We start from the raw sequence: 24638 nt of genomic DNA, 5'->3' as shown, positions 1-24638 counted from the left end.
CGTGAAGCACTTGCAAGACACGTGGCTCGAGAAACCTACAGCTGACTGCCAAGTAAGATGGAGCCACCATCTAAGAGAAAGAAAAAGAAGCAACTATCTCTTTTGCAATGTCTTGGGTAAGAAAGTTGTTCTGCAGAAGTATGGGGTCCCCTTTGGGGTACGTGACTTGTTCTTCTCATCAGGACATCTTCCGGTGATTTAAGCGATCTGCCTGAAACTGTACATTCTGCGTCCCCGTTTGAGACTGTAGTGAATTCTGCAGAAGGTATAGTACCAATGCTAAATGTGATCCTAGTAGACGCGAATTACTGAGCGATATCGAACAATGTGTTATCGTCATAGATGCTAAGAATATGTAATAAGGTTCATATAATATTATACATATTCTACTGAAACAGGTGGTAATACCGTAGCGCTTGTAAACACTTTCTTTGTAGATACTGCTCATGACAAAGAAGTGTCAGTGAATGATCCGATCTACTACGTAGGCAGAGTCGTTTCCGACGTTGACAAGATATGCCTGCTGCAAAATAAATGGTGTCCACCCACCGGTTGTAAATTTCAGAGCACGGGCGGCCGTCGTTACAATCCAGAGTGGGAGAGTCAATACAGATGGCTGAGATATTCTCCTAGTACTGACGCCTGCTTTTGTTGCTACTGTGTGCTGTTTGGTGATGAGTCACTGTCTGCTACTGCTTTCAAGACAACTGGCTTTTGTGACTGGAAGAACGCAGTTGGAGTAAAGCGTGGTGTACTGCTTTGTCATGAGAAAAGTGAAATTCACAAGAATGCTTGCATAAAAGCATTATCTTTCAAGAATGTGGTCGAAGGAAAGAAAAATGATATTTGTACCAGCAGATCTAAAGAATATGAAGAGAGAGTCAAACGTAATCGAGCAATTATTCTAGCTGTAATAGATGTCGTTATTGCTCTCGGTCAGCGAAATGTTCCCTTTCGGGGTCACAGTTGGGACAAAGTTCTGAGAAAAGAATCCAGTAACTTTGAATACTTCCTCCATTGGCAGTCTCAGTTCAATCCTACTCTGAAAAGTCATGTAGAGCACGGAAAGAAGATCGCCTGTTACAAGAGCCCGAAAATACAAAATGAGCTGATAGAGTTAGCCGGTGTTGAGGTGAGAGACAAAATACTGGAAGATGCTCATGCCGCTAAATGGTTTTCGTTGATGGCGGATGAGTGCACAGATACAGCTAACGTAGAGCAGATGTCAGTCTGTATCAGGTTTGTTGACGACTCTGTACCCGGTCAGGTTCAAGTGAGAGAAGAGTTCTTAGGATTCGTCAAATTGGATTGTGCAGATGCTCTGTCTATTTTCAATGCTATTGTCAATTTTATGAAAGAGTGCAATTTGGATATTCGTTATCTTCGTGGCCAGGGCTACGACGGTGCTGCAGTTATGTCAGGAAAAGTTTCCGGTGTCTCTGCTCGAATTCTTCAGTTACAACCAAAGGCTATATACCAGCATTGTCGGTCACATAGACTGAATTTGGTTATTGCATCTTCTTGTAGGCAAGTCCCTTTAATTCAGGACTTGTTTAACTCGTTAGGAACACTGACGTGGTTTCTAGGAGGCAGTCCAAAAAGAAAAGTTATCCTTTGTAGGCATTTGATAGCAGGAGACATAGCTGAATTGATTACAGCAGAAGATAAGGAAGAAGAAGAACCAGAAGAAGAACTAGAAGAAAACTTAGAACAGGAGGAAACTTCGAAACTAAGTGATACGCTTATTCGTAAATCGTCATCAAGGCAAGTCCCAGTACTGTGTGAGACAAGGTGGTCGGCTCGATTGGCAACACTGTCCAGTGTCTTGGCCAAATACAAAGCCATATACCTTGCACTGCAAGATATTGTTGCAGAGAGCTCTGGCACTGATTCGAGGGCGAAAGCTTCATCTTACCTCAGACTTTTACAGTCCTCTAGTTTTATTGTTTGCTTGGTCGTTAGTCAGTACATTCTGAGCTTTTGTGATCCTCTGACGAAGTCTTTGCAATCTCCAAACTGTGACGTTCTGAAGGCTTATCAAACAGCCAAGCTGCTTCGCACAACGATTTCTGCGCAACGACGTGAAGACAAGTTTAAAGAATTATGGGAAAGAGTTCAAACAGTTGCAGGCGAGGTGGATGCCCAAATTGATAAACCTAGAACCGCAATAAGAAGCACCTACAGAAGCAATGCTGGCATGCAGACTGCGGAACAGGACAGCGCTGTGGCATACTTCAGAAGAAACGTGTACTACCCTTTCATTGATCACGCTGTGACAGAGCTCAACAATCGCTTCCCTGATACATCTGAATCAATGCTCATTGGGTATAGACTTCTTCCTAGCAGTGTTAGCAGTATAACAAGATCTGAGGTGAATTCAATTAAGCTCTTCTATGGTCCAGACTTACCAAATGGAGCTACATTCGAGCCTGAAGTAGAAGTTTGGAAAACCAAATGTTTTCAACTTCCTGAGAAAGACAGGAGAGTAACATTAACGGATGCCGCAAAGATGGCAGACAGTCAATATTTCCCCAATATTCATGAGATTTTCAAACTTATTCTAACATCTCCTGTTGGTTCCGTGCCGTGCGAAAGATCGTTTTCGGCTCTCCGGAGATTGAAGGAGTGGTCGAGATCAACAATGACGCAAGAAAGACTGTGTGGCTTAGCTCTTTTATATATTCATAGAGACGTGGCTGTAAGCAGAGAGAATGTCTTACAAAGATTTGATTGTACAGGACACCGCCGATTGGGGCAATTGTCGTTATAGAGGCTCCATGTTCACTTTGATTAATTAATTAAAGTATATATGTAGTAGACTACTAGTAGTTTGAGGCTAAATATATTGCCTTATTGATATAAAACTTGCCTCGGTAAAATTTTAATGCTAGTTACGCCCCTGATAACGTCATCGAAACAAGATGAGTCGTCTTTCTGTGTTTGGGTAATCATTTCATGTGTTTTGTGCTTTGCTTTGGTGAACACATACAGTAGCAACCAGGAAGAGACCACGTTGACAGAAATGCTGGACGTCCCAAGGTGGTACAGATTCGATGTGTTGTTTGGAAGAGCTAGCTATTACGCGTGTTCCGGCAGCGTAACTTCCATAGTATGTGGAGCTTCAGGGAGACTACTTCCATCCAACTGTTTTCTCTTGCTCAACAAGGTGATAGCATCTGGTGGTTTCATCAAACACAAAAGCACGTCGACATGTCAGACAGTTAGGTTTCATTGCATGATTTATGATCATGCATGCAGCGCTACATGATCTAGAATTTTAGACAGTTATTAACATGCAGTTATTTACTTCACTGGAAGGTCAAGGGTACAGCAGTTACCACAGTCACAACTAAGTACACAAACATCACAACAACCACATCCTTTTCCTGCACCGTCTTCACTACCAGCAAATAAAAAATTAGCAACTAAGCACTTCCTACGACAAGTTGTAAAATTTTGTCCATACTTCTTCATCGATGATGAAACTGTCCTGTGCAGATGTCCGTATACAAGCAGTGCAGTTGCTGTCAAGCCATCCCTTCCAGCTCGCCCAGTCTCTTGGACATAATCTTCAATGAGTCTTGCAAGACTCCAATGAACAATCCACCTAATGTTGGGAATGTCAACACCCATCCCAAATGCTGTTGTAGCTATTAGAACTCTCAATGTGCTGTCTACTTTACTAAATGACATCAAAAAATTTTCTTTCATCTCGACTGTGGAGGCACTCGAATACATATCAACTAGACGAAATTCTTGCAAATCAATACAATCTGATGGAAATGTAAAGTGGGATCCCAACTTTGATCTGAGCTGAAGATACAGTGACCAACTGTTGTCTATTTAGTACAAAAGATTTAGTAAAAACAACTCTAGACTAGCTATATATGGACTACCATATATGTATATCTATGAATTAATACATGACGATCATGCAGTATACGCATGCAGTGTTGATCGTTACGTAAAGGTTACTCAGGGCCAGGCAGATATCATATAATGTATAAAGGTAGTAGTAAAGACTTGCGTGTTCCACAGATTGACATGCAGTGTCAGAATTAAGTGAAGTCTGCAACCCAAGCTGCTTCCGTTCATATTACTTCAATCACAACGTGGTCTCTTCCTGGTTGCTACTGTATGTGTTCACCAAAGTAAAGCACAAAACACATGAAATGATTACCCAAACACAGAAAGACGACTCATCTTGTTTCGATGACGTCATGCAGCTCCAAGCCCTTCCAGACATCGCTCAATCTGGACTGTCTGCGGTCGCTTTAGACGTCAAAAAACAGCAAACAGCAAACAGCACCGAGTACGTTCGCATCCATCCAGTCCGTTTGCATTCAGTCTCCGTTGTGACACGAGCGCACAACGCTAGATCGTACGACGTCGATCATGGCTGCATGAAATCGAAGCCTGTCAACGTCAACGTTTCCGCGGCCGCGTTTAATCGCTGCTGTAAACATGCAGATTTCACAAACAGCAACGACTCTAAAGCTGTAGTCTTCGAGTTGTTCTCTACGAAACAAGAGAAGCTAATTGAGATAGGATTGCACTGCGTGCATACCAGTCTCGTCTTTCGTGAAGCGTTTAAGAAACAAAATCCGGTCTTTAGATAGCCGATTTCTGGCTACGCGGCACACAGCGACATCAAAGGCCGTTCACCAGACCCCATTTCGCCGGGGAGGACGCGGCGGAAAGGGGTCTGGCTACGCGAGACTAGTAATTCATTGACTTATGTGTCTGTTTGTGTGTCTATCCATCTGTCAGTCTGTCCATCAGTTTGTCTACTTGTTTGTCCATCCATTCGTGTGTGTGTGTGTGTGTGTGTGTGTGTGTGTGTGTGTGTGTGTGTGTGTGTGTGTGTGTGTGTGTGTGTGTGTGTGTGTGTGTGTGTGTTGATCTGTCTGTCTGTTTGTGTGTCAATCTATTGATCTGTCTGTCTGTGTCTGTCCAGCTGTCTGTCTTTCTGTCTGTCTATCCATCCATCTATCCAGCTGTTTGTCTGTGTGTTTGTTCATTTGTCTGTCTGTGTGTCCATCCATCTGCCTGCCTGTCTGTTTGTGTGCCTAACACTACAAAGTCTAACACTACACTTCGTATAGCACACAGACACCCAAACATATTAGACAGAGAGAGCAAGCTTTACATTTAGTAGAATGGCTTCTTGACTATTTGTTTATTTGTGTGTAGCGTTAGAACAGTTGTACATGTTTAAATATGTTTTGTGTTTGTGTATTGATGTAGTTACTTATTTTTTTAGAACCTCACAAGAGTGAATGGCTCAAACTAGTGGCCAAGTCACTAACTGGTGAAGCTGTTCAATTGACAGCAAAATCATCTGATACTGTTGCCACCTTGAAGAAGCAATTGCAAACCAAGAATGACCCATCATCATGGGATCAACTGCTTGTTTTTAAGAAGAAGCAACTACACGATGAGCAAACATTGGCTGATGCAGGAGTAACTGATGGAACAATACTGAACGTCGTTCTTTGTCCTCGTCAGTCGATCTTCTTACTAAACAGATTCTAGTATACAAATTGTAATGATGGTATTGTTGTAGATGGTGTGACAGGCATGGGAGCTGATGCGGCTGAGTTATTTGTTCGAGCTTTATCACAAGGAAAAGTCGAAGTAAGTCGAGTGAAGATTGTCATTGCTGGTAGAGACAGAACGGGCAAGACGTCATTTAAACGATCTGTGCTCAAACTGAAGTTTCAGATAATTGAACCGAGCACACCTGTCGCAGTGGCAGAGTTGGCAGTGTGTGAAGCATCAAACTGGAAGCTTTTGAGTGACAAGGACGAAGAATTTTTAGACAAACAAATAGCTAGAGCAACAGTTCATGTACCGACTGTTTCAAGTGCAAATGTGTCTGGTAGTCAAGATGACAACAAATATGACAATGACAAAACAGACTATGCAGATCATCACAGTGAGGTTGAGCTTGGCTTGTCAGTTGATAGAGAATCTACATCAACTGATACTAAAGAAAGCAGCATTGACACAGACAAACTTGATGAAGCAACAGTTCTAACTGGAGGGATAGCTCGTGCTATTACAGATTTCCAAAGTGATCCTGACCTCTTAAAGCAGGAAGATTCAAAAGTTCACGTTGCCATTTGGGATTTGGGAGGTCAGGAGCCACTTCTTCCTGGTCAAGGAGAAGCGATCACACCAGGATGTGTCGTTTGTGTTGTATTTAACGCATCCGAGTTTCTAGGTGACTCTGCCAAGTCTTTCTATTGTCCTTCTGCTAACTCAAAACCAATTCCAATCAACAACCACTGGATAGAGACGAACTATTGAAGGCCTTCTCTCTGGTCTTCACATCGGCAAGTCAAAGGGATGTGCATCACCAGTAATGTTGTTGATTGGAACACACATCAATGATGTCGATGAAGAAATGATCAAGAATCAGAATGAATTTCTGTCTAAAATGTTTTGTAATAAAGCATTTCAGAAGCTCATCCTTCGACCATCTAACCAGGCTAATGATTGGTTTTTTCGTGTTGAGAATTCGGTGTCTGATCCTGACAGTGCAAGTGAGGATGCAGGCGTGAGTGCAGTGAAGCAAGTCATTGAAGAGATGGCACGTGATGTGTCACCTAAACCTCTGATACCAGCCACTTGGTCAGTTCTAGAGAAGATTCTTGATTCTTTAGAAATCAAGTTGGGCACTGCTCTTTCCAATGTCAATGTTATCATGCGTTTTGCTCGTCGATTGTGTCGAATGTCAGAAGAGAAAGAAGTTCGTCTTGCTCTAACATATTTAGATGAAGCCGGATCAGTAATTTATCTTCAGAAAAGTGAGAAGCTGAAGAACATAATCGTCACCAAACCAAGCTGGATTTTCAAGGTTTTCTCAGTTGTGGCATCTGTCACTACTTGGCCTCCTTACTGATTGAAGATTGGGATCGAGTTCAGCAAGTAGGAATTGCTTCTTGGGAACTCATTCATCATCGTCTGAAAGAAGCAGGAGTGAAGCCAGCAGAGTATAAAACAGAATACTTTGTTCCATGTTTGCTAGAAGTCGAGTCAAAAGGTCCATTTGCAGCTGTTGATTTGGTTGCTTCTCGGTCAATGTCACTTATCATTTTGTCTCACAAAATTGAGTTTATTCCTGAGCAGTTGCATTTAGGCTGATGATGTGTTGCATTGAGAAATATCCTGATGAACCAATGTTGACACGTAATAAGTGTGTATATCGAGTTGAGAAAGATGTCAAGTTGGAAGTGATTTATCACTTGAAGAAATATATCATTGTCACTATTGACACACAACGGCCACTTCATGAAATTGCATCTCTGTGTACAGACATCCGTCTGTTTATCACTAAAAAGCTGCATGAAGTGAAGACACCAGGGTTGTCTCGTTTTCAGTTTTCATTGAATATTCAACATCCCGGACCAGCCATTCCTGTTGATGTGAACAAGTTGGTATGTATAAACAAGTATATACCAAGTGAGGACACAACATTGAGAAGAAACAAAAGCAGGGTCGATGTCAATCTGGATCACAATGAGAGAGCTGCATTAGACTGTTGGTTTTATGAAGAGAAAGATGATGTAAGCTTACCAGGAAAGACACAACAACAGTGACTGACATTACGAACCATGCACCAGCAAATGTACAGCCAGTGATATTGTGAAAGTTGCTAAGAAAATTTGTCATTGTTGGCAAGAACTTGTGTTGAATTTGTCAGCTTTCATAGACAAGACAGAGATGATTGAAAATGATATCAGAGATAATTGCAACAGACAAGCTGTAAAGGCTTTGCATATGTGGACTAATGAATTTGGTGACGAAGCCAACCAGGCAGCAATGATCAGGGCAATGCGTAGCATTGGTTGCAGATCTCAGGCTGAAGATGTTTCTAGTACCAGTTTGGTGCAGCATGCCTGCTCACACAAATGACTGTGTTGTTCTCACTCGTAGGCAGAAAGTACTTTTAAAATGAATTGAACATTAACTTAACTTTTTTATTTTATTTATTTCATTAACTGTTACAATAGCTGGAACGTATACTGTAAAACCATACAATCAATGTGCTTCATCTTTCTGCAAAAGTGTTTACTTTGGGAAGAAAATGTTTACTTTATACTGGTATGTTACGTTGGTAGATGCCTATTAATAAAATAAGTGCATCAGCATGTGATTACGTCATGGCGTCGTCGTTTAAGTCCTTGCAACACGTGTCCAGGGCTTGGAAGTAAAATTATGAAGTGTGTCCGACCTAGTGCGCTAAATCTAAGACTTGTACTGTAGTAACTAACACGTCTCATGATTCTAAAAACAGAAATCTCTGAATATCGAAGGACTCGAATATTTGTGTGCGCAGCACGATGCAATCGCCTAGTAAACACGTAAACCGAAAGTATACGTTTACAGGCGACTGGCAAGAGTGCCAAGTGGTGCGGCCGACGCCCCTGATACCGCTACGTATACGGCGTCGTACTTGGGGAGGCCATGCGTGACCTTCCAAACATCTAGAGTAAGTGCGGCTTCCTAAAACACAATTAAGGTCTCGTAAAAGTTAGACCCTAGCTAGCAGCTGGCTTCAAATTTGGAGTCTAAGCGACGCTCTTGATATCTGCCAAGGTAGTGTTTTGTACGACGCAACGCGTCTTGTTGCTTACAAACAAACTTGTGACTTATGATGCTTACTCATTAAAAACATTAGCGCTCACATCATTCCCGCCACACGCAAGATTTGCATCCGGGAACAATCAAATTAGGAAAGGGCGCATGTTTAAAGTAAGGAAGGGTCTGCATTGTCCGTGGCCCCGGTATTGGCTTCTAGACAATAGACTGAGCCTCGTAAAGTTTAAACCCAATCAGCTGACCCACAGGCGGCCAAGGCTTCGGTCACCAGGGACCGCAAAAGCTTCAAACTGTTGTAGCCACACCTAGTTTGTCTAAATCAATATCAATTAGATTAACCCGTCGTTTTGTAGATACTTTGTAACGGAAGCTCGTGCAATGGCTTCGGAGTCTCCAGACAGAGAACTTTCACAGCTCGATCATTACTGCAACAAAGATTCTATAAGCGACCAGGTTACGGGCCGCAATTGGTGCCAGCCTGGCCTCACGACACCAGCTATGCGCTAGCGTTCAGCGACGCCACTGGTATGTACTCACCTCTTCCAATCATTTCAGTGTCGTGAAGCAATTAGATAGGAAGCCGTTGACGTGAGGTTTGCGTGCATGCATGCACGTATGGCGTGGATAATCGGACTGTGACATGCAAATATCAAATCAGCCGTGAAACGTGAGTGTAGCGAGAGCACTAATTTTCATTAATCAATCGCCTGCAGCAGTTGAGCCAGTGAAGAACGGAAAGCATTTGTAGACTTGCATGGTATATACGAAGTTGCCATAAGAAATTATGCATCATGGACATTATTGTGTATAGCTAATAGGTTTTTAACAAAGTTACCGTTCGAACGCCAACATTGTTGCGTATCGTGTAGCCAGTGCAGGCAAACCAGTTTCATCTAACTGGTAGATTAGATCGTGTGCGACATACACTGCGTGTATGCACATGCACATGTCTAGAGAAATGCATGGCTATACAGACACGTTTTGATAAGTTTTATGATTAATTAGGGACGTTCTTTCTTTATTAGCTAGCAACGCACTCTTGCTTTGCTAATTAAGTTAGATGCACAACAAACTTTCTCTTGTGTAATTCACGACTTCATGAATCATTCAACACTTTTTGCCACACGCCCAAGATAGAGTGCCATGCAGACTAATGCTATAGAAAACAACTTACTTTCTAACTCTTGCACATTGCCTACCATGCAGTTTGCAAAGCATGCAGTCATACAGAATCGAATAATGAACTCTAGAGAGCTATAGAAGCAATAGAAGGCCTCAAAAATACGGTAACAATTCGAAATTTATTGTTATTTGCTCGACTTGTTAATTAATTAAAGTATCTTTCAGGTCTTCTATTGCTTCTGTAGCTATAGATTTTATTATCCGAATCAGTACGACTATACTTTGCAAGCTGCATGGTATGCATGTGCATGGGTTGGAAAGCAAGTTGTTCTTTATCATTAGTCTGCATGGCAGTCTATATCCTGGGCGTGTGGCAAAAAGGGTTGAACGATAATTCACGGAGTCGTGGCTAGTACAAGAACAAGAGGAAGTTTGTTGTGCGTATTATTGCTTGTTTTCGTTCACGCACAAGGCGCGTGCGGTCGTTTGTGGGTCTTCTGCATGTAAGCAAGTACGTATACCAGTCACTATATTTCTTGTGAAATGAGAGCAAACTATCTAACGTCTCATAAGATCTAGTTTTTGTGTAATTTTAATGTGCAAGAAAACTGTGTGTGTTTGTAATGATTTGAAGTAAGGTCTGAAAAGAAGTACGGTAATCTTATCTAGTTATGGTATACACACATGCAGCTGTCTTGTAAGTTTATGGGGCGGGTAAGTTGACATAATGGAGCATAGCGAATCAATAGAACGGATGTTGACGGTTTTCTTTTTAATTAATGTATAGAGATGACAGCTATATGCTATACTGTCTGGTTTCTCTAGAATTTGTGGAACTACAAACTACCGGCTAGAGATGCAGCAGGTATATACAGCTTGTATTCGGTCGCTATTTATCGCTTACTGTGACAAGAAGGTGTGTAACGAAGTGCACGGGCTTTCATCAGAATGAAAGAGGAGAACGATGAAAGATGCATGCATGTCAATTAACTAACGGAAGTAGAGTGTATACGTGAATCTCAACAAGAGCATATCCTAGCGGAGCTTCGCAAATTAGGACACGGGAAATCCACTTGTAGAGATCAAATTCCGAAACCAACCCGTCTAATTAGCGAAGCTAGCAACTTCTGTTTTGAATCGTTTTGCGGCCATTCAAAGGATGAGAGAGTGTCAACGTTTGGCTTCAGGTGCAACACTGTTAATACTATACGTATCTGCAAAAGGCACAAAGACACGATTGCTGCATGCTCATAATTTTGGGGAAATAAAGCGAAGCGCAGGTACAGCATTTAGTCAAGTGACGCATGCATTTGCGTGCTTGGATGTATACAGTTGCGCGTGTTACAGTAAATACGACAAACAATAGATTTGCATGCGTTTGACAATTCGTTTCTAATTGGTTGCTAGTTGGCTGTTCTTACTTATTACTTATTTACTTACGCGGCTTCTGGACCGCGTTTTGTATGCGATGATGTTGGTTTTGTCGAATTACCGTTTACGTCTGCTTACAAATTGGCTCGTCACTTTGCTTAGGTTAATTAGTTAAGTTAGTGAGTGATTGGCTACAACACGGACGCAGCTAGAATATAAATACTGCTGCTTTCAGCACTCACAGTCAGTCGAGTTTGGTTTCGCAGCTTGAACTCGTCGTTGGACAAAGGATATCCGAGATACAACGTGAAGGTTCTACTCATCGATGCGATAGTTCTTCTTCGATACGTACAGTATAGTCATTTGTTTGCTCTTGTCACAGAGTTTGAGAAAGAAAGTCATGCTCGTGCGTTTGACGATTTGTCTTTTGGCTGTAGCGTTATATTACGTCTCCGCTGCTCCATTTTCTCCGTAAGTATATATTATATATTATATATTATATATTATATATTATATATTATATATTATATATTATATATTATATATTATATATTATATATTATATATTATATATTATATATTATATATTATATATTATATATTATATATTATATATTATATATTATATATTATATATTATATATTATATATTATATATTATATATCGCTTGTCGTATCAGTCGGCCGTATGTAAAGCATGCAAGTTGAGAGTTTCGTGCATCTGACGCGTTTCGTTTTGCAACAATGCACAAACGCTCTAGTTCAGAAATGTACCGCATGGTTTCTAAAATGTTGCTGTTTTGATGTCTTAATTAACAAAGATTGCACAAGCGTGCAGCAAGAGTCTCGGCTCGTGCGCCGTCGAGATTTCGCCGACTGGCCAAGGACGTCGTGTTTGACGGATGTTTTGGAGGTACACTAGGAGACGTGGTGCAGAACAGTTTCCACGAAGTCGTCGATTACAACACGAACGCCATCTGCTCGGACAAGTGCAAGGAATTGGGCTCGGCAGTCGCATTCAGCCGCAACTCGTCTTGTTATTGTGGCGATGATTATCCTCTTCCAGTTCTAGAACAGCCGGACAATATCAATGCTACAGGTCTGCATGGCAACTGCAGCTACTGGTGCCCTGGAGCACTAAGCGACAACAGATCAAAAAGCTGCAGCGGTGAATATTGTTGTGGAGGACCTTCCGCCTATTCTGTGTATCTCGTGGGAGGTATATACGTTAAATTATAAACCCGCTATTATGTTTGTTCTGGCTTACAAGTTTTAACAAAATTTATATTGTTGACGTTGTAGAAACTGATGTTTTGAGAATTCTTGTGCAGCGCATTATGTCAAACCTTGTCAAGAATAATTACACAATAGCTAAAGAACTTGTCAAAACAGCCAAGGGTAAGAAGAAAAAACAATCTGTATGATGCACGTGATAAACAGCAGTGTACATACATGTATGTATGTATGTATATATAAATAAATATATATATATAATGTGCACGTAGGTACAACTATATCGCATTGCCGTTTACTTAAAAGGTACAACTGTTTGCCTTTGTCTAGATAAGAACGTTGGACTTAATAAGCAAGCGCTCCAAAGCTCGACATATGAAAATTTCGACGCAAGGAACGCCAATGATGGAGATCTCAACACTTATTCGCACACAAACCAAGACGATAACCCATGGTTGATATTCGACTTGGGAGCCGACTACGAGGTGGCGTACGTTGTTGTTCAAAATCGCCGAGATTGCTGCTTGAGAAGGCTTCGAAATTTTTATGTCCAAGCGCTCGATATTAACGCAAGAAGCGTTTACACTTGGCCGGAAACGGCCGGTGGAACGGATACGTACACTTACAACAAAACCCTTCCAGCCGGAACACGTTTGAAGGCCGTTAGATACATTCAAATTTGGATGATGGTTAGTGATAATCTACATCTAGCTGAGCTTGAAGTGTGGGGCACTCGAGACAATGTCGCCAACGGTGAGTTCTTGAACAACAAAATAAAATTAAATTTATATTAAAATCTGCATGGCAACATTAAACAGACAGACAAACAGACATACATACAGACAAACATACGTACATACATACAGACAGACGGACAAACGGTCAGACATGCAACTACTATAGTACTCTAGTATGCATGTGTATACTGCTGATGATGTTACAGTATTGCTGCTACTATACTTGCATTGTTTGTTCAGTTGCGTTACAATGTAAGAAATACAATATTATGTTAGACTTTAATAATTAAGAATATTTAAATGAATGATTGTTATTTAAGGATTCTTAGTAATTGTTAATGATTGCTGATGATTGTCACTTATAGTGATTGCCAAATATCGTTATGTTAATGATTGTTAACGATAGTTAATAATAATTGTTGATTAATTGTGTAGAACTGGTCAACCTTGCTGTGTTCAAGTCGGCAGACCAAAGCAGTACACGAGACGACACTTATCTTCAGTTAGGAGCCGCTAAAGCCATCGACGGTTTCCTAGAAGGACACTTGGACTTCGGATCTGTCACGCACACCGACGAAGATGAATCTCCGTGGTGGAAGGTCGATCTCGGCGCCATGTACGAAATCAACAGCGTTGTATTATGGAACCGCATCGAGCACGAAGACAGACTGAAGTCACAAAACATCGAGATCAGTTTATATGACGACGAAGACCGTGAAGTGACATTCAACAACAAAACCGATTACAGAGTTACTGCACGGACCGTCGGAGCCAGAATATTTCAAGTGAACTTTACCAAACCACAATGGGCTCAATACGTCAAGGTCTCTCAGAATATCAAACAATTTTTGAGTCTCGCCGAAGTGCAAGTGATCGGTAGCGGTCCGACACTCGTTAACGTCGCCATCCAAAAGCCCGCCACACAGAGCTCGACTCGCTACAGCGCCGACGCGTCGCGCGGTAACGACAACAATATCTACAACAGACTGGACGGACATAGTGTGACACACACAGACAAAGACATCAAATCGCATTGGAAAGTCGATCTGCTGGTGCCGACGACCGTTCATAAGGTTTATCTCTGGAATCGAGGTGACTGTTGTCAAGATCGCTTGAGGCTCTTTACCGTCATGTTCTTGGGTGTCGACGGTAAACAGGTACGCGACAACATCGAAGAGAATTCCAATCACAATCAATTGACCTTCTTTTACGACATCGACCCGCCGGCTAAAGGTGTGCGTTACGTGCAGATCGAACAAGTCAACAGACAATATCTCTCTTTGACCGAAGTTCAAGTCATTTCCGGTATGTATTACTCTTTAATATAGGCTCAATTAGCGTTGCAGATGCGGACCTTTAAGCGATATTTCTTGTTTGGTTGCCCCGCAGCTTGAAAGGTCTGCATGTGTCTTACTCAGCCATTCTTTCACCGTCTTCTATGTTCAAGCGCCATGTTCTCGTGCTGCCGCCTTCGGTTTCCAATTATTTTCGCCTTCTCAACAACATCCAGTGTTTCTTCTAAAGTATAGCTACGCAGCATCTCTTTGTACGATTTTGACGCTTTGAATGTTTTCTCGTTCTTATCTACGTACGTGCGAGGCTTATTTATGCTGTGGGGCCTATTTGAGCTTAATTAATTAAACGGACTTTGAATAACAAAATTAATATTAATTATAGAATTGTGTTTGTAGACGCTAAACCTGCTTTGGAAGTGAGACTTGCCGGTCAGACGGCGACGAGCAAGGGAGACGGAGCTATCAGCGAGTGCGTGATCGCAGCCGACGGCAACTACTCGGCGTACAGTTGTCAGAACGCCAACGTTTCGACCGTCGCCTTTCCCGTCTCCGAAATCGCAAAGAAAGATCAATTCGACAGTCCGATCGAGGAGACGCCGCTGAAAACGTACGACGTCGTTCTCGACAACAAACAAGGAACAGAAGAGCAAACGCTCGTTAAGACGTACACCGTCGCCAAATCTGCAGCGAGCACTTGGAACGTGGAAGCTGGAGTGTCGGTCAGTGTACAGTACAGCAACACGGCGACGGTCAAAGTCGGCACGGTGTTCGAGCACTCGGTAAGCTTTGGTCTTACTTTAGGTTTTTCGTTTACATTTGGATACAGCAAGACGAGCACCGAGTCGGAAACCGATTCTTTACAAATCCGACTCGAGGCACCGGCCGGAGGGAACGCATCCGCAACGTTTGTACAACAGTTGGTCCCGAGACGAGTGAGATGGAAGGCGACGTTTGCGACGCGAGGCCACGTCGGCGTCATGTTTCAAGAGGAGACCGTCAACGGCGTCGATTTAGCGCGCGTACTGACAGAAGAACAGCGCAGCATTTACGGATTTGGCGTCATCGACTATGGGGAGCGTCCGGTCGTCATAGCACGCGTTAGTTCGTATAGACCGGCGGAAGGAAGAGAAGATGAACACACAATCAGACAGCCAGGGGAGATGAGAGGCCCAAACTCTGTCGACAGTAAAACCTCCGACAAGAAAGACGATGACTTGAAAAACGATTAGTAAGTTCGTCGTAAAGTGCGTGATGTGAAAGACGGATGGACAAAAGTATCTAGCAATTATACAGATTGGTGGGTAGATGAACGTTTGTTTGTGATGAGTTCGTCGATAATTAGAATTCTAGAAAGTCGTCTGTGTGATGATGTGAATTAAATGTTGGTAATAAAATTCCAACTTGAATGTTTATAGTCTCACGTCAACAAATGCAATGCCTTCATTATCAGTCTTTTACGTATACACTGCAACGGTCTCCTTGCATCACATACTAAAATTCCAGCTACGAACCTTATATAAAACAGAACTTTTGTAAACGTCACGAGACTTGACGAGGACCGTACTCAAAACACACCAGTAGATTGTAAAAGGGGTTCCGGTCTACGAAGTCTAGAGCTACCTGATAGCTGGACAATGCGTAGTCGTGTTCGCTACGTGCTCATTAGAGCACTAAGAGCTGCTCCAGTTGGACTATGTTGCACCAATTTCACTTAAATGGTTCCAGTTGCTGATCCGTTAATCTTACAAGATAATTGTATAATAACCATTGCTCCACCCGTTTGTCTTTGATATGCAGAAGTATTTTCCTTCCTTTTTCTTTGTAGAAAGGGCTTAGATAATTTGATAAACAGAAATGCCAGACCTAGCTGTTTCTAACGATACCGAGATCATGGCGAAAGTCCAAAAAACAGCTGAGATATTGAAGATTTTCAAAGTTCACTCTTATGGGAAACAGACAGGTCTGGTTCTATGTGCTTATCACAGGGTACGGTAGTACCCTGTATGTAGGAATTGACCAGGTTGTGTGAGCGTAGTCACATTTTAAACCTTCAGAAATCACCTTAAAACGCGGCTAAATATCTTGAAAACGACAGATAGAAACCTTACAAGTTCAACTACGCTTGAATACTTCTGAATTGATCTCAACTTGTCTTTAGAAGGAGAAAAACGCTCTTCAATTTCGAAGTTTTTGCTAGATTTGGTCTTCTTTCTTCTTCTTCTTCTTCTTCTTCTTCTTCTTCTTCTTCTTTTTCGTCACACATAACTCTTTGACTACGGCATATCTAAAGTTAAAACTTTGGGAAACGACGTAGAATAAGCCGACCTGTATTCTTTTGATGATAGAAAAAAAGAAACATCTAAGAAAAAAGATTTGTGGAATGGATTTGAACCTGCTACTCTACTTACGTTCAACCGCAATTGTTGTATTAAAGCAATTGTTAACAAACAATAACCAGGCAGCCAATCACAAGCTCTTGCTACGTTGCATGAAGCAGTTTAGGTACACGTGGACGAACAAGACGACGAGAATTCTTGACACGTTTCGTGGTTAAAAAATCTGAAAGCCTACAGTTTGGCAAAGAATCGCGCTCTTGAATCGCACGAGCAAACGCAAGAAGTGCGCGTAATTAATAAGAAGTGACGTTGAACGTCATCGCAATCGCAGACGCACTATACCTGTTCTTGCCGTAGTTGGAACACCAACGCCTTCGAGCATTTGAATTATGGCAAAAGCAAATTAATTCGGCTCGCTTTCGTCACGAAATATCTACTTTGCAGCGCTCGGAATGTGACGGTTGTTACAAGCCTAGAGGTGTGGCCTATCATAAAAAATTTTTGCAGTTGTCTAGTGCTACCGTAATATATTTAAGACCGAACTCCCGCAAATCGAAGACCTCGTACTGTGTACAAGCCGGTCGCTTGTAGGTTCAAGACGCTCGGCACGCGCGTACACACGCTCGGTCACGTGCACGTCCGCCAATGTCGGCGTGTGCGTGTAGCGTTCAATGACACCCGGCCAACAATGATGACGAAGAAAAGCTGACGCTGCAGAAACTGGCATCTCGATTCTCATAGTAGTGACACGTCTATCTAAGGTAGTTAACGAATCTTGCGTTTCAATTAAGTGGTCTAGATAACAAACTCATCAACATTCTGTAACGTGATGCATGACCATCAATGGAAATGCGAGCTTGCTTTGTTGCACCACCAAAAACTTTCGTTGTTTAAACGCTAATACTGATACCCCTCTAGACACAAATTTTAAAATTATGCAAGCATGCATCTAGAAATTGTTGTAGACAACAAGGAGATCTAACAGTTAATCATCTGCATAGATTCCTTCTTCAATCTCGACCTTTTGCACGAGATCGAAATATTTTGCAGTACACACACACACACACACACACACACACACACACACACAACTACATGCACGTATGCTCGTAGCTCTGAAGCGAGTAGAACACAGCTTCATACTTACTAGTGATTTTATTGCAACTAAATGTAACGTCTGATTCAAACCACCTATGCACAAACACTGCATAGCTCTTAGCACATTTTGCAAGTACACTGTAAAACTAAGATCCACAAGCTCGAGATATGAGGCTATACATGTAGACCAAGTATAGATAATATCAACCAAAGCCAGACATCATTAGTGAATCCTTCCAACCCACTAAAAGTAAAACGTAGGGAATGTGGTTGGAAGGATTCACTAATGATGTTTGGCTTTGGTTCATATTATCTATAGATCTTGTTTCTATTACTTTCTAGACAATCCCTACATCTATTTCTTTTTTCAGAGAAAATGTTTTTAAAATTCCAGTATATATACAAACACTGCCAATTTTAGTAGCATAGATAAATATAATAAATTAATACATAAATATTATTAAATTAAAAAATGTAATATATTAACTATTATTTAAACAAATGTCTTAATTAATATTAATTAATATAAATATTGGGTAACCTTGTAATGATTAACTAATTAATAAGTAGTGACTTAATTAATATTAACTTTTAAAATGTTTTAATTAATAATAATTTTTTAAAATGTCTAATTGCCGAGCGTAGCGAGGCTTCTAATCCGGGTCGCACAACAGAAATGGGCGTGGTCCTATATAGCTCTCCATCGAGATTTTGGTGTGTGTGTGTGTGTGTGTGTGTGTGTGTGTGTGTGTGTGTGTGTGTGTGTGTGTGTGTGTGTGTGTGTGTGTGTGTGTGTGTGTGTGTGTGTGTGTGAGTGAGTGTGTACACACAAATCTCAAATTTCTCCTCCCCACGACCGCGTTTCATGATAGGACCTACCTTAAAAAATCGTTTCCGTGTCCGACTACAGATGAGTCTAAGAACGATTCGTGCAAGTGACCAAACGGCGAAGAAAATGCTTTGTGAAGTTCCGTTGCCCCATCCTTTTGTATTGTATCTTGGAACTGTGTGTACTTGACAACCAAGAATCACCTTCAGGAGTTGAATGCCACCTACAGTCAACTATTCACACATGCCATACAATCATTCCTTTACTACACTGTGCTGCATCTAACACTGTTGATAGTCAATGTTTGCTGATATCAATTTCTATGTCAGTAAATACCATACCACTGTCTTTACAACGGAACTGAGTGCATACCTAGACTGTACATTTCAATTGTCTTGATCACGATCGCAAAACGACGACTACCTATACCAGGCCTATATACGTAATCTAAACTACTAGGAAGTTTGTATGTTTACTTCCATGACAGCTAGGGTTTCAACAAATACGTATTGTCTAGCTAGGACTCGGCGTTTCAGTAGACAGTCTGAAAACTTCCTTGGACATGTTGCTCACGAACGCGAGGCGCCTACGGATGCCATACAACTAGCTGCCGAGCGTAGCGAGGCTTCTAATCCGGGTCTAATCCGGGTCGCACAACGGAAATGGACGTGCTCCTATATGGGTCTTCATCAAGCTTTTGGTATCTCTCTCTCTTTCTCTCTCTCTCTCTCTCTCTCTCTCTCTCTCTCTCTCTCTATATATATATATATATATATATATATATATATATATATATATATATATATATATATACAGACTTGAAAAAATTATAGGGACACCCCGTTGTGGGTATGTAGTAACACAATAATTAGGTCACAATTTACCAACTATCAATATTGTTAAGAACTTAATAGTTACCGCGTTGATTGTTAGGTTTCTTGAGAATACTGTAGATCCTAAATTGTTTTCTTTACGTTTCACATTTCGGAAAACGAGACCTAAACGTGTATGACGTCATGACTGCGTAAGCGTCGTAAGTTAGACTCTCTCTGATTTTGTTTAGTGGCTTTTAAAAAAGCCGGTTTTAATAACGCGAAGGAAAATTGAAGCCCTTCACCAGTTCCTCAGTACCGAATGTTCCCGCCTCTCGCCCTCCTGATTTCGTCCAAACGTCGCGGAACACTTTCTGCCAAGTTCCGGACACGCGCGGCTGGAATCTGCTGCCACGCCTCTTGTAAAGCATTCCAGAGCTCAGCTGCAGTTCTCGGTTCGCGACGGTTGGCAGCAGTTTTGAGTTCATGCCACAAGTTCTCGATTGGATTCGCACCAGGCGAGTTTGGCGGTCAGTCCAACAGTGTGACGTCATGCTGGCGTAGCCATTGTCTTGTTGACCGAGACGTGTGGATTGGCGCGTTGTCCTGCTGGAAGACAAAGTCGTCTTCTATCAGTGCCGCTGCGTCTGTAAGCAGGTGCTTCTCCAGAACCTGTTGGTACGCCGTGCTGTCCAAACGACCTTCCAGTTTCATCAGAGACCCCACACCATGCCAACACATCGATCCCCACACCATCACACTAGCCGCGTGCTGGACCGTACGGTCACAACATTCAGGGAGAAATTCCTCACCTTTGCGACGCCATACGTACAGAGCACCATCGTTTCCTATGCTGACTTTTGACTCATCTGTAAAAAGAACAGATTTCCAGTCATCCAAAGTCCATTGTGTGTGAGTGGTTGCCCATCCCAGTCGCAAACGCCGATTGTTTTCTGTTAGCAGTGGGTTTTTTCTAGGCCTCCGAGCGTTCACTCCTGTCTCACTGAGACGACAACGGACTGTTCTACTTGACACCTGCTTGCCGGTTTCATCAGCCAGCTGATACGAGAGCAGTCGTGATGGTGCTCTGCGGTTCTGCAATGCCATTCTCTTCAGTCGATGATCTTCCCGGATTGTCGTTGCCTTCCCACGTCCGGGTCGTTTTTCATAATCGCTGCCGCCATGGGAAAGCCGTTGAAGGCACTGATGAACCGAATTCCTGGAGCGGAGGACAAAAGCTGCGATCTGACGCACAGAATGGCCAACTGAGTGAAGGGCTTCAATTTTGCCTCGCGTTTTTGGACTCAACTGTTTGCCTCGAGGCATCGCTGCAACTCGTGAAATATCGCACGGAACAAGACTCTGCAACTGCGTGCAGCTGAACGTTCGGGCTAACATGTCGCCTAAGTTTGGCGGTCTCAAGGGCAGCGGTTTTAGTGCAGCTGACATTTTGGCGGTAGCAGTTTGAAATTTTGCTACGTAGAACGTGGACCGGAAGTGGCATGTCAATGTTCTTTTGTTGCTATAACTTTTTTAGTTTTTGTCTTAGCAGGATTTTTTGTAATTAAATAGTGTCGCATGATTTTTGAATACGTTGAAGTTTGTTTATTGATTAAAATGGCAAAACAGTTCGAATTGTGATGACATGCGCGAAATCAATGCACAAAAACAGATGATTCGCCTTTTTTTCATAATGTTGATAAGAGGACCTAGCCTCTTACCAGACCCTCTCGCGCCGTCATGCCCGGTTCCCGTATAACACGACAACGCTGGAGAGGGTCTGGGATCATACCGCCTACTTTCTTCACCTAGTGTCACCCCACGTCACCAATGTCAACACTCTCATGCTCTTAGTTAATTATGAAGCTATCCTTCCATCAAAGTTATGCTAGCTGTGATATTTGATTGCATACATTCACTGTTACATCTCGTTCCTGTACAGCTGCATGAGAAGAGACCCACCTTGCCGCATGGAAAGAGATTCATTCACAGAGGGAGCTCGATCCTGAGTTCGATTTACGCTATCTGAACCTGTGAGGTCCAATGTGATTCGATCAGCAGTCTAGGTAGCTTGGACTAGGGATGCACCAGGCGCCGCTCTATTACTGTGCTAGGCTACGAGAACAATACAAATCGAGAAGCTCGAGTACGATTTGGGAACATTTGGAGCCTGGCAGAGCGTGCCGTCAGACACGGCGTTGACTTCCGCTCTAGAGTCTCTTGGAGAGGAAGTCCTCTTTCCCAGAGAGGTTGGCAAATACGTAGAGCTTGCGTAGAGAAAGGATACCAACACTGAAAGGAAACAAGCAGAGTACGAATGGAAGGTCAAGTCTGTTGCAAGACATTCCGTGTGATACATGAGAATAACTATTAGACTAATCGTATTAGTAGCATGAAGCTTGGTGACATACGAGCTAGTTTGATCATCTAATAGCATAAACAGTAGACGGTATGATCCCAGACCCTCTCCAGCGTTGTCGTGTTATACGGGAACCGGACATGACGGCGCGAGAGGGTCTGGTACGAGGCTACGAGGACCCACAAAATTGCTTTCACTCTCTACTACAGAGCATTCTTAGATTGTATGCCAAGAATGAGCATCCAAGAGCGATGAACGTGTACAAAGACAAGAAAAGTAGGAATGGCCGTCTTCCTTCTTCAAAGTAAACTAGATGCGCAGTAGGTAGTACGTACAGCTGCAGTCTTGAACTCAAGCTATGTTACATACTAATAATGGCGCAATCCATGAAAAAAGAAATTCGAAAAACATTTAGTTTTGGTAAAGAAAAATTCAGTGCCAAAGTTAGACTAGACACAAAAATGCCAGGTGTCCCTATAATTTTGTCCAAGTCTGTAAATTATAGGGACTCCTGGCATTTTTGTGTCTAGTCTAACTTTGGCACTGAATTTTTCTTTACTAAAACTAAATGTTTTTCGAATTCCTTTTTTATGGATTGCGCCATTGTTAGTATGTAACATAGCTTGAGTTCAAGACTGCAGCTGTACTTACTACCTACTGCGCATCTAGTTTGCTTTGAAGAAGGAAGACGACCATTCCTACTTTTTTGTCTTTGTACACATTCATCGCTCTTGGATTCTCATTCTTGGCATACAATCTAAGAATGCTCTGTAGTAGAGAGTGAAAGCAATTTTGTGAGTCCTCTTATCAACATTATGAAAAAAAGGCGAATCATCTGTTTTTGCGCATTGATTTCGTGCATGTCATCACAATTCGAATTGTTTTGCCATTTTAATCAATAAACAAACTTCAACGTATTCAAAAATCATGCGACACTATTTAATTACAAAAAATCCTGCTAAGACAAAAACTAAAAAAAGTTATAGCAACAAAAGAACATTGACATGCCACTTCCGGTCCACGTTCTACGTAGCAAAATTTCAAACTGCTACCGCCAAAATGTCAGCTGCACTAAAACCGCTGCCCTTGAGACCGCCAAACTTAGGCGACATGTTAGCCCGAACGTTCAGCTGCACGCAGTTGCAGAGTCTTGTTCCGTGCGATATTTCACGAGTTGCAGCGATGCCTCGAGGCAAACAGTTGAGTCCAAAAACACGAGGCAAAATTGAAGCCCTTCACTCAGTTGGCCATTCTGTGCGTCAGATCGCAGCTTTTGTCCTCCGCTCCAGGAATTCGGTTCATCAGTGCCTGCAACGGCTTTCCCATGGCAGCAGCGATTATGAAAACGAAGTGGCTAGAGAGCCGGTACCGGTCCCGGAAGCAGAGGACTTGGAGTGCCGGTAATTTGCACGTGACCCATACTCCCGGATTCCTGCTAACGTGCGTACTGAGTTCATTGTCACATTATCGTATTATGTTAGAGATGCGGTGATGGAGTGTACGTGCACGCATTCTTGAACAAACATAGCTAGTCTAGTCATTTTAAATAAAAAGAGCACCTAGTTTTGAAGTGTTCATTGCGTGACTACTGAAGCCGAGTCTCACGTAATTTGGATACAAAGAACAAATTTCGGAATGTATTTCACATGGTGCGACAGAGTTGGAAGCTGTGTTGTATGACTGTGATTGTAGTAATAAATGTACTAATTAATCAATTAATTAATTAGTGACTGTGTTGACTGTCTAAGCTAAATATATTGGCTTTATTAGCTAGTTAATAATTGATTGCTATGTAGTTGTTGAACTTTACTTTAGAGACTTGTAGTTAGTTAGGTATCCTATATGCATGTGCTGTATAACCGGTTATTTCTGCGATCATGATATTCCTGCGAATTCTGCGAAGAAATCAGATTCATGGAGTGCACAAATAGAATTTGCAAATATTTATGTTTATCTTCGAGTCCCAGGAGTCATGTTGTGACACATGTACATGCATGTGTACATATGTGTACCAGTAACTGTTTTCCTGGTTGGAATGCAGAAATTTAATTCGCAGCTAAAACTTTTGCCTAGATTCTCAAATTGCAGTAATAACCGGTTATATGGTATATAGTTAGGTAGGTAGGTAGGCAGGTGCATACATAGGTAGGTAGATTATCATTTTAGTTCTTATGTCACTGTGGTTTGAAGAGAGTAAAAAGATACTGGTAAAATAGCATTACATGATTATGTCATCTGCTCTGCCAGATCTTGCTCTTAATATATAGTCAAACAACACTGCATAGCTTGCACATAATACACACACGTGTCTAATTTACATAGCAACGGTTGCCTCTACAGCCAGTTTATCTTATTTGCTAGTCTTGTGACAGCTCCGGCAAAACCACCACTTTGATTTGGGTCTTTCTTTAAGACCAATACGACTCATGTGGGACCACAAGAGGCAATGGTCACACAAAATTGATGTTTCCTCATCCAAGTTGTGAAAGCAAACTTGGCAAACATAACTGCAATGTTTACGTTTCTGTTTGACAACATCTGTAAGTAGTAGCCAGGCATCATCGGTGAAAAACTTTCGAATTATGTGCAAGTCAACATTGTCATCAAGGACTGCATTAGAGATTTTTTCTTGCTGAACTTCGATGTCTGATTCATTGATCAGCGTCTTGGGATTTTGTAGTGCAGCAGCTGCTATATTGTCATCAACAAACCAAGCTAACATGACTGCAAAGTATGCAAAAGCACCTCGTGAACAAGGCCTTAATTATAAGCAAGTAAATGGACATGTGAATACCTCTTTCTTTCAATGATATGTGTAATTTAATGAATGGATGTACTT

The 24638-nt window shown here is 41.9% G+C and overlaps 5 protein-coding genes across 5 annotated transcripts; all 5 read left to right on the top strand.

Moving 5' to 3' along the window:
• The first annotated feature begins 57 nt into the window (after positions 1-57).
• LOC134180961 (zinc finger MYM-type protein 1-like) lies at positions 58-2881 on the top strand. Its single transcript, XM_062648144.1, has 3 exons — positions 58-116; positions 183-265; positions 438-2881. Exons 1-3 carry the CDS (start codon positions 58-60, stop codon positions 2768-2770), a joined length of 2475 nt encoding a protein of 824 aa, XP_062504128.1. The 3' UTR covers positions 2771-2881.
• A 1118-nt stretch (positions 2882-3999) lies between these two features.
• Positions 4000-6312, top strand: LOC134180960 (uncharacterized). Its single transcript, XM_062648142.1, has 3 exons — positions 4000-4009; positions 5264-5503; positions 5567-6312. The coding sequence occupies exons 1-3, from the start codon at positions 4000-4002 to the stop codon at positions 6310-6312; spliced, it is 996 nt and encodes a 331-aa protein (XP_062504126.1).
• Positions 6313-7040: 728 nt separating this feature from the next.
• Positions 7041-7831, top strand: LOC134181612 (uncharacterized). The gene has a single exon (XM_062648878.1). The coding sequence runs from the start codon at positions 7149-7151 to the stop codon at positions 7602-7604; it is 456 nt and encodes a 151-aa protein (XP_062504862.1). The 5' UTR covers positions 7041-7148; the 3' UTR covers positions 7605-7831.
• Positions 7786-12901, top strand: LOC134180959 (uncharacterized). The gene is made up of 8 exons (XM_062648141.1): positions 7786-7888; positions 7942-7948; positions 8961-9060; positions 11483-11571; positions 11922-12319; positions 12403-12498; positions 12664-12818; positions 12866-12901. The coding sequence occupies exons 1-8, from the start codon at positions 7786-7788 to the stop codon at positions 12899-12901; spliced, it is 984 nt and encodes a 327-aa protein (XP_062504125.1).
• Positions 12902-13000: 99 nt separating this feature from the next.
• On the top strand, positions 13001-15722 carry LOC134181364 (uncharacterized). The gene is made up of 3 exons (XM_062648629.1): positions 13001-13086; positions 13506-14375; positions 14762-15722. Exons 1-3 carry the CDS (start codon positions 13017-13019, stop codon positions 15592-15594), a joined length of 1773 nt encoding a protein of 590 aa, XP_062504613.1. The 5' UTR covers positions 13001-13016; the 3' UTR covers positions 15595-15722.
• Positions 15723-24638: the final 8916 nt, after the last annotated feature.

This window comes from Corticium candelabrum, chromosome 6, assembly GCF_963422355.1.
Source record: "Corticium candelabrum chromosome 6, ooCorCand1.1, whole genome shotgun sequence".
In the NCBI taxonomy this organism is placed as follows: Eukaryota; Metazoa; Porifera; class Homoscleromorpha; order Homosclerophorida; family Plakinidae; genus Corticium; species Corticium candelabrum.
The sequence above is the reverse complement of the archived record's forward strand: the minus strand, read 5'-3'. Positions and strand labels throughout refer to the sequence as shown.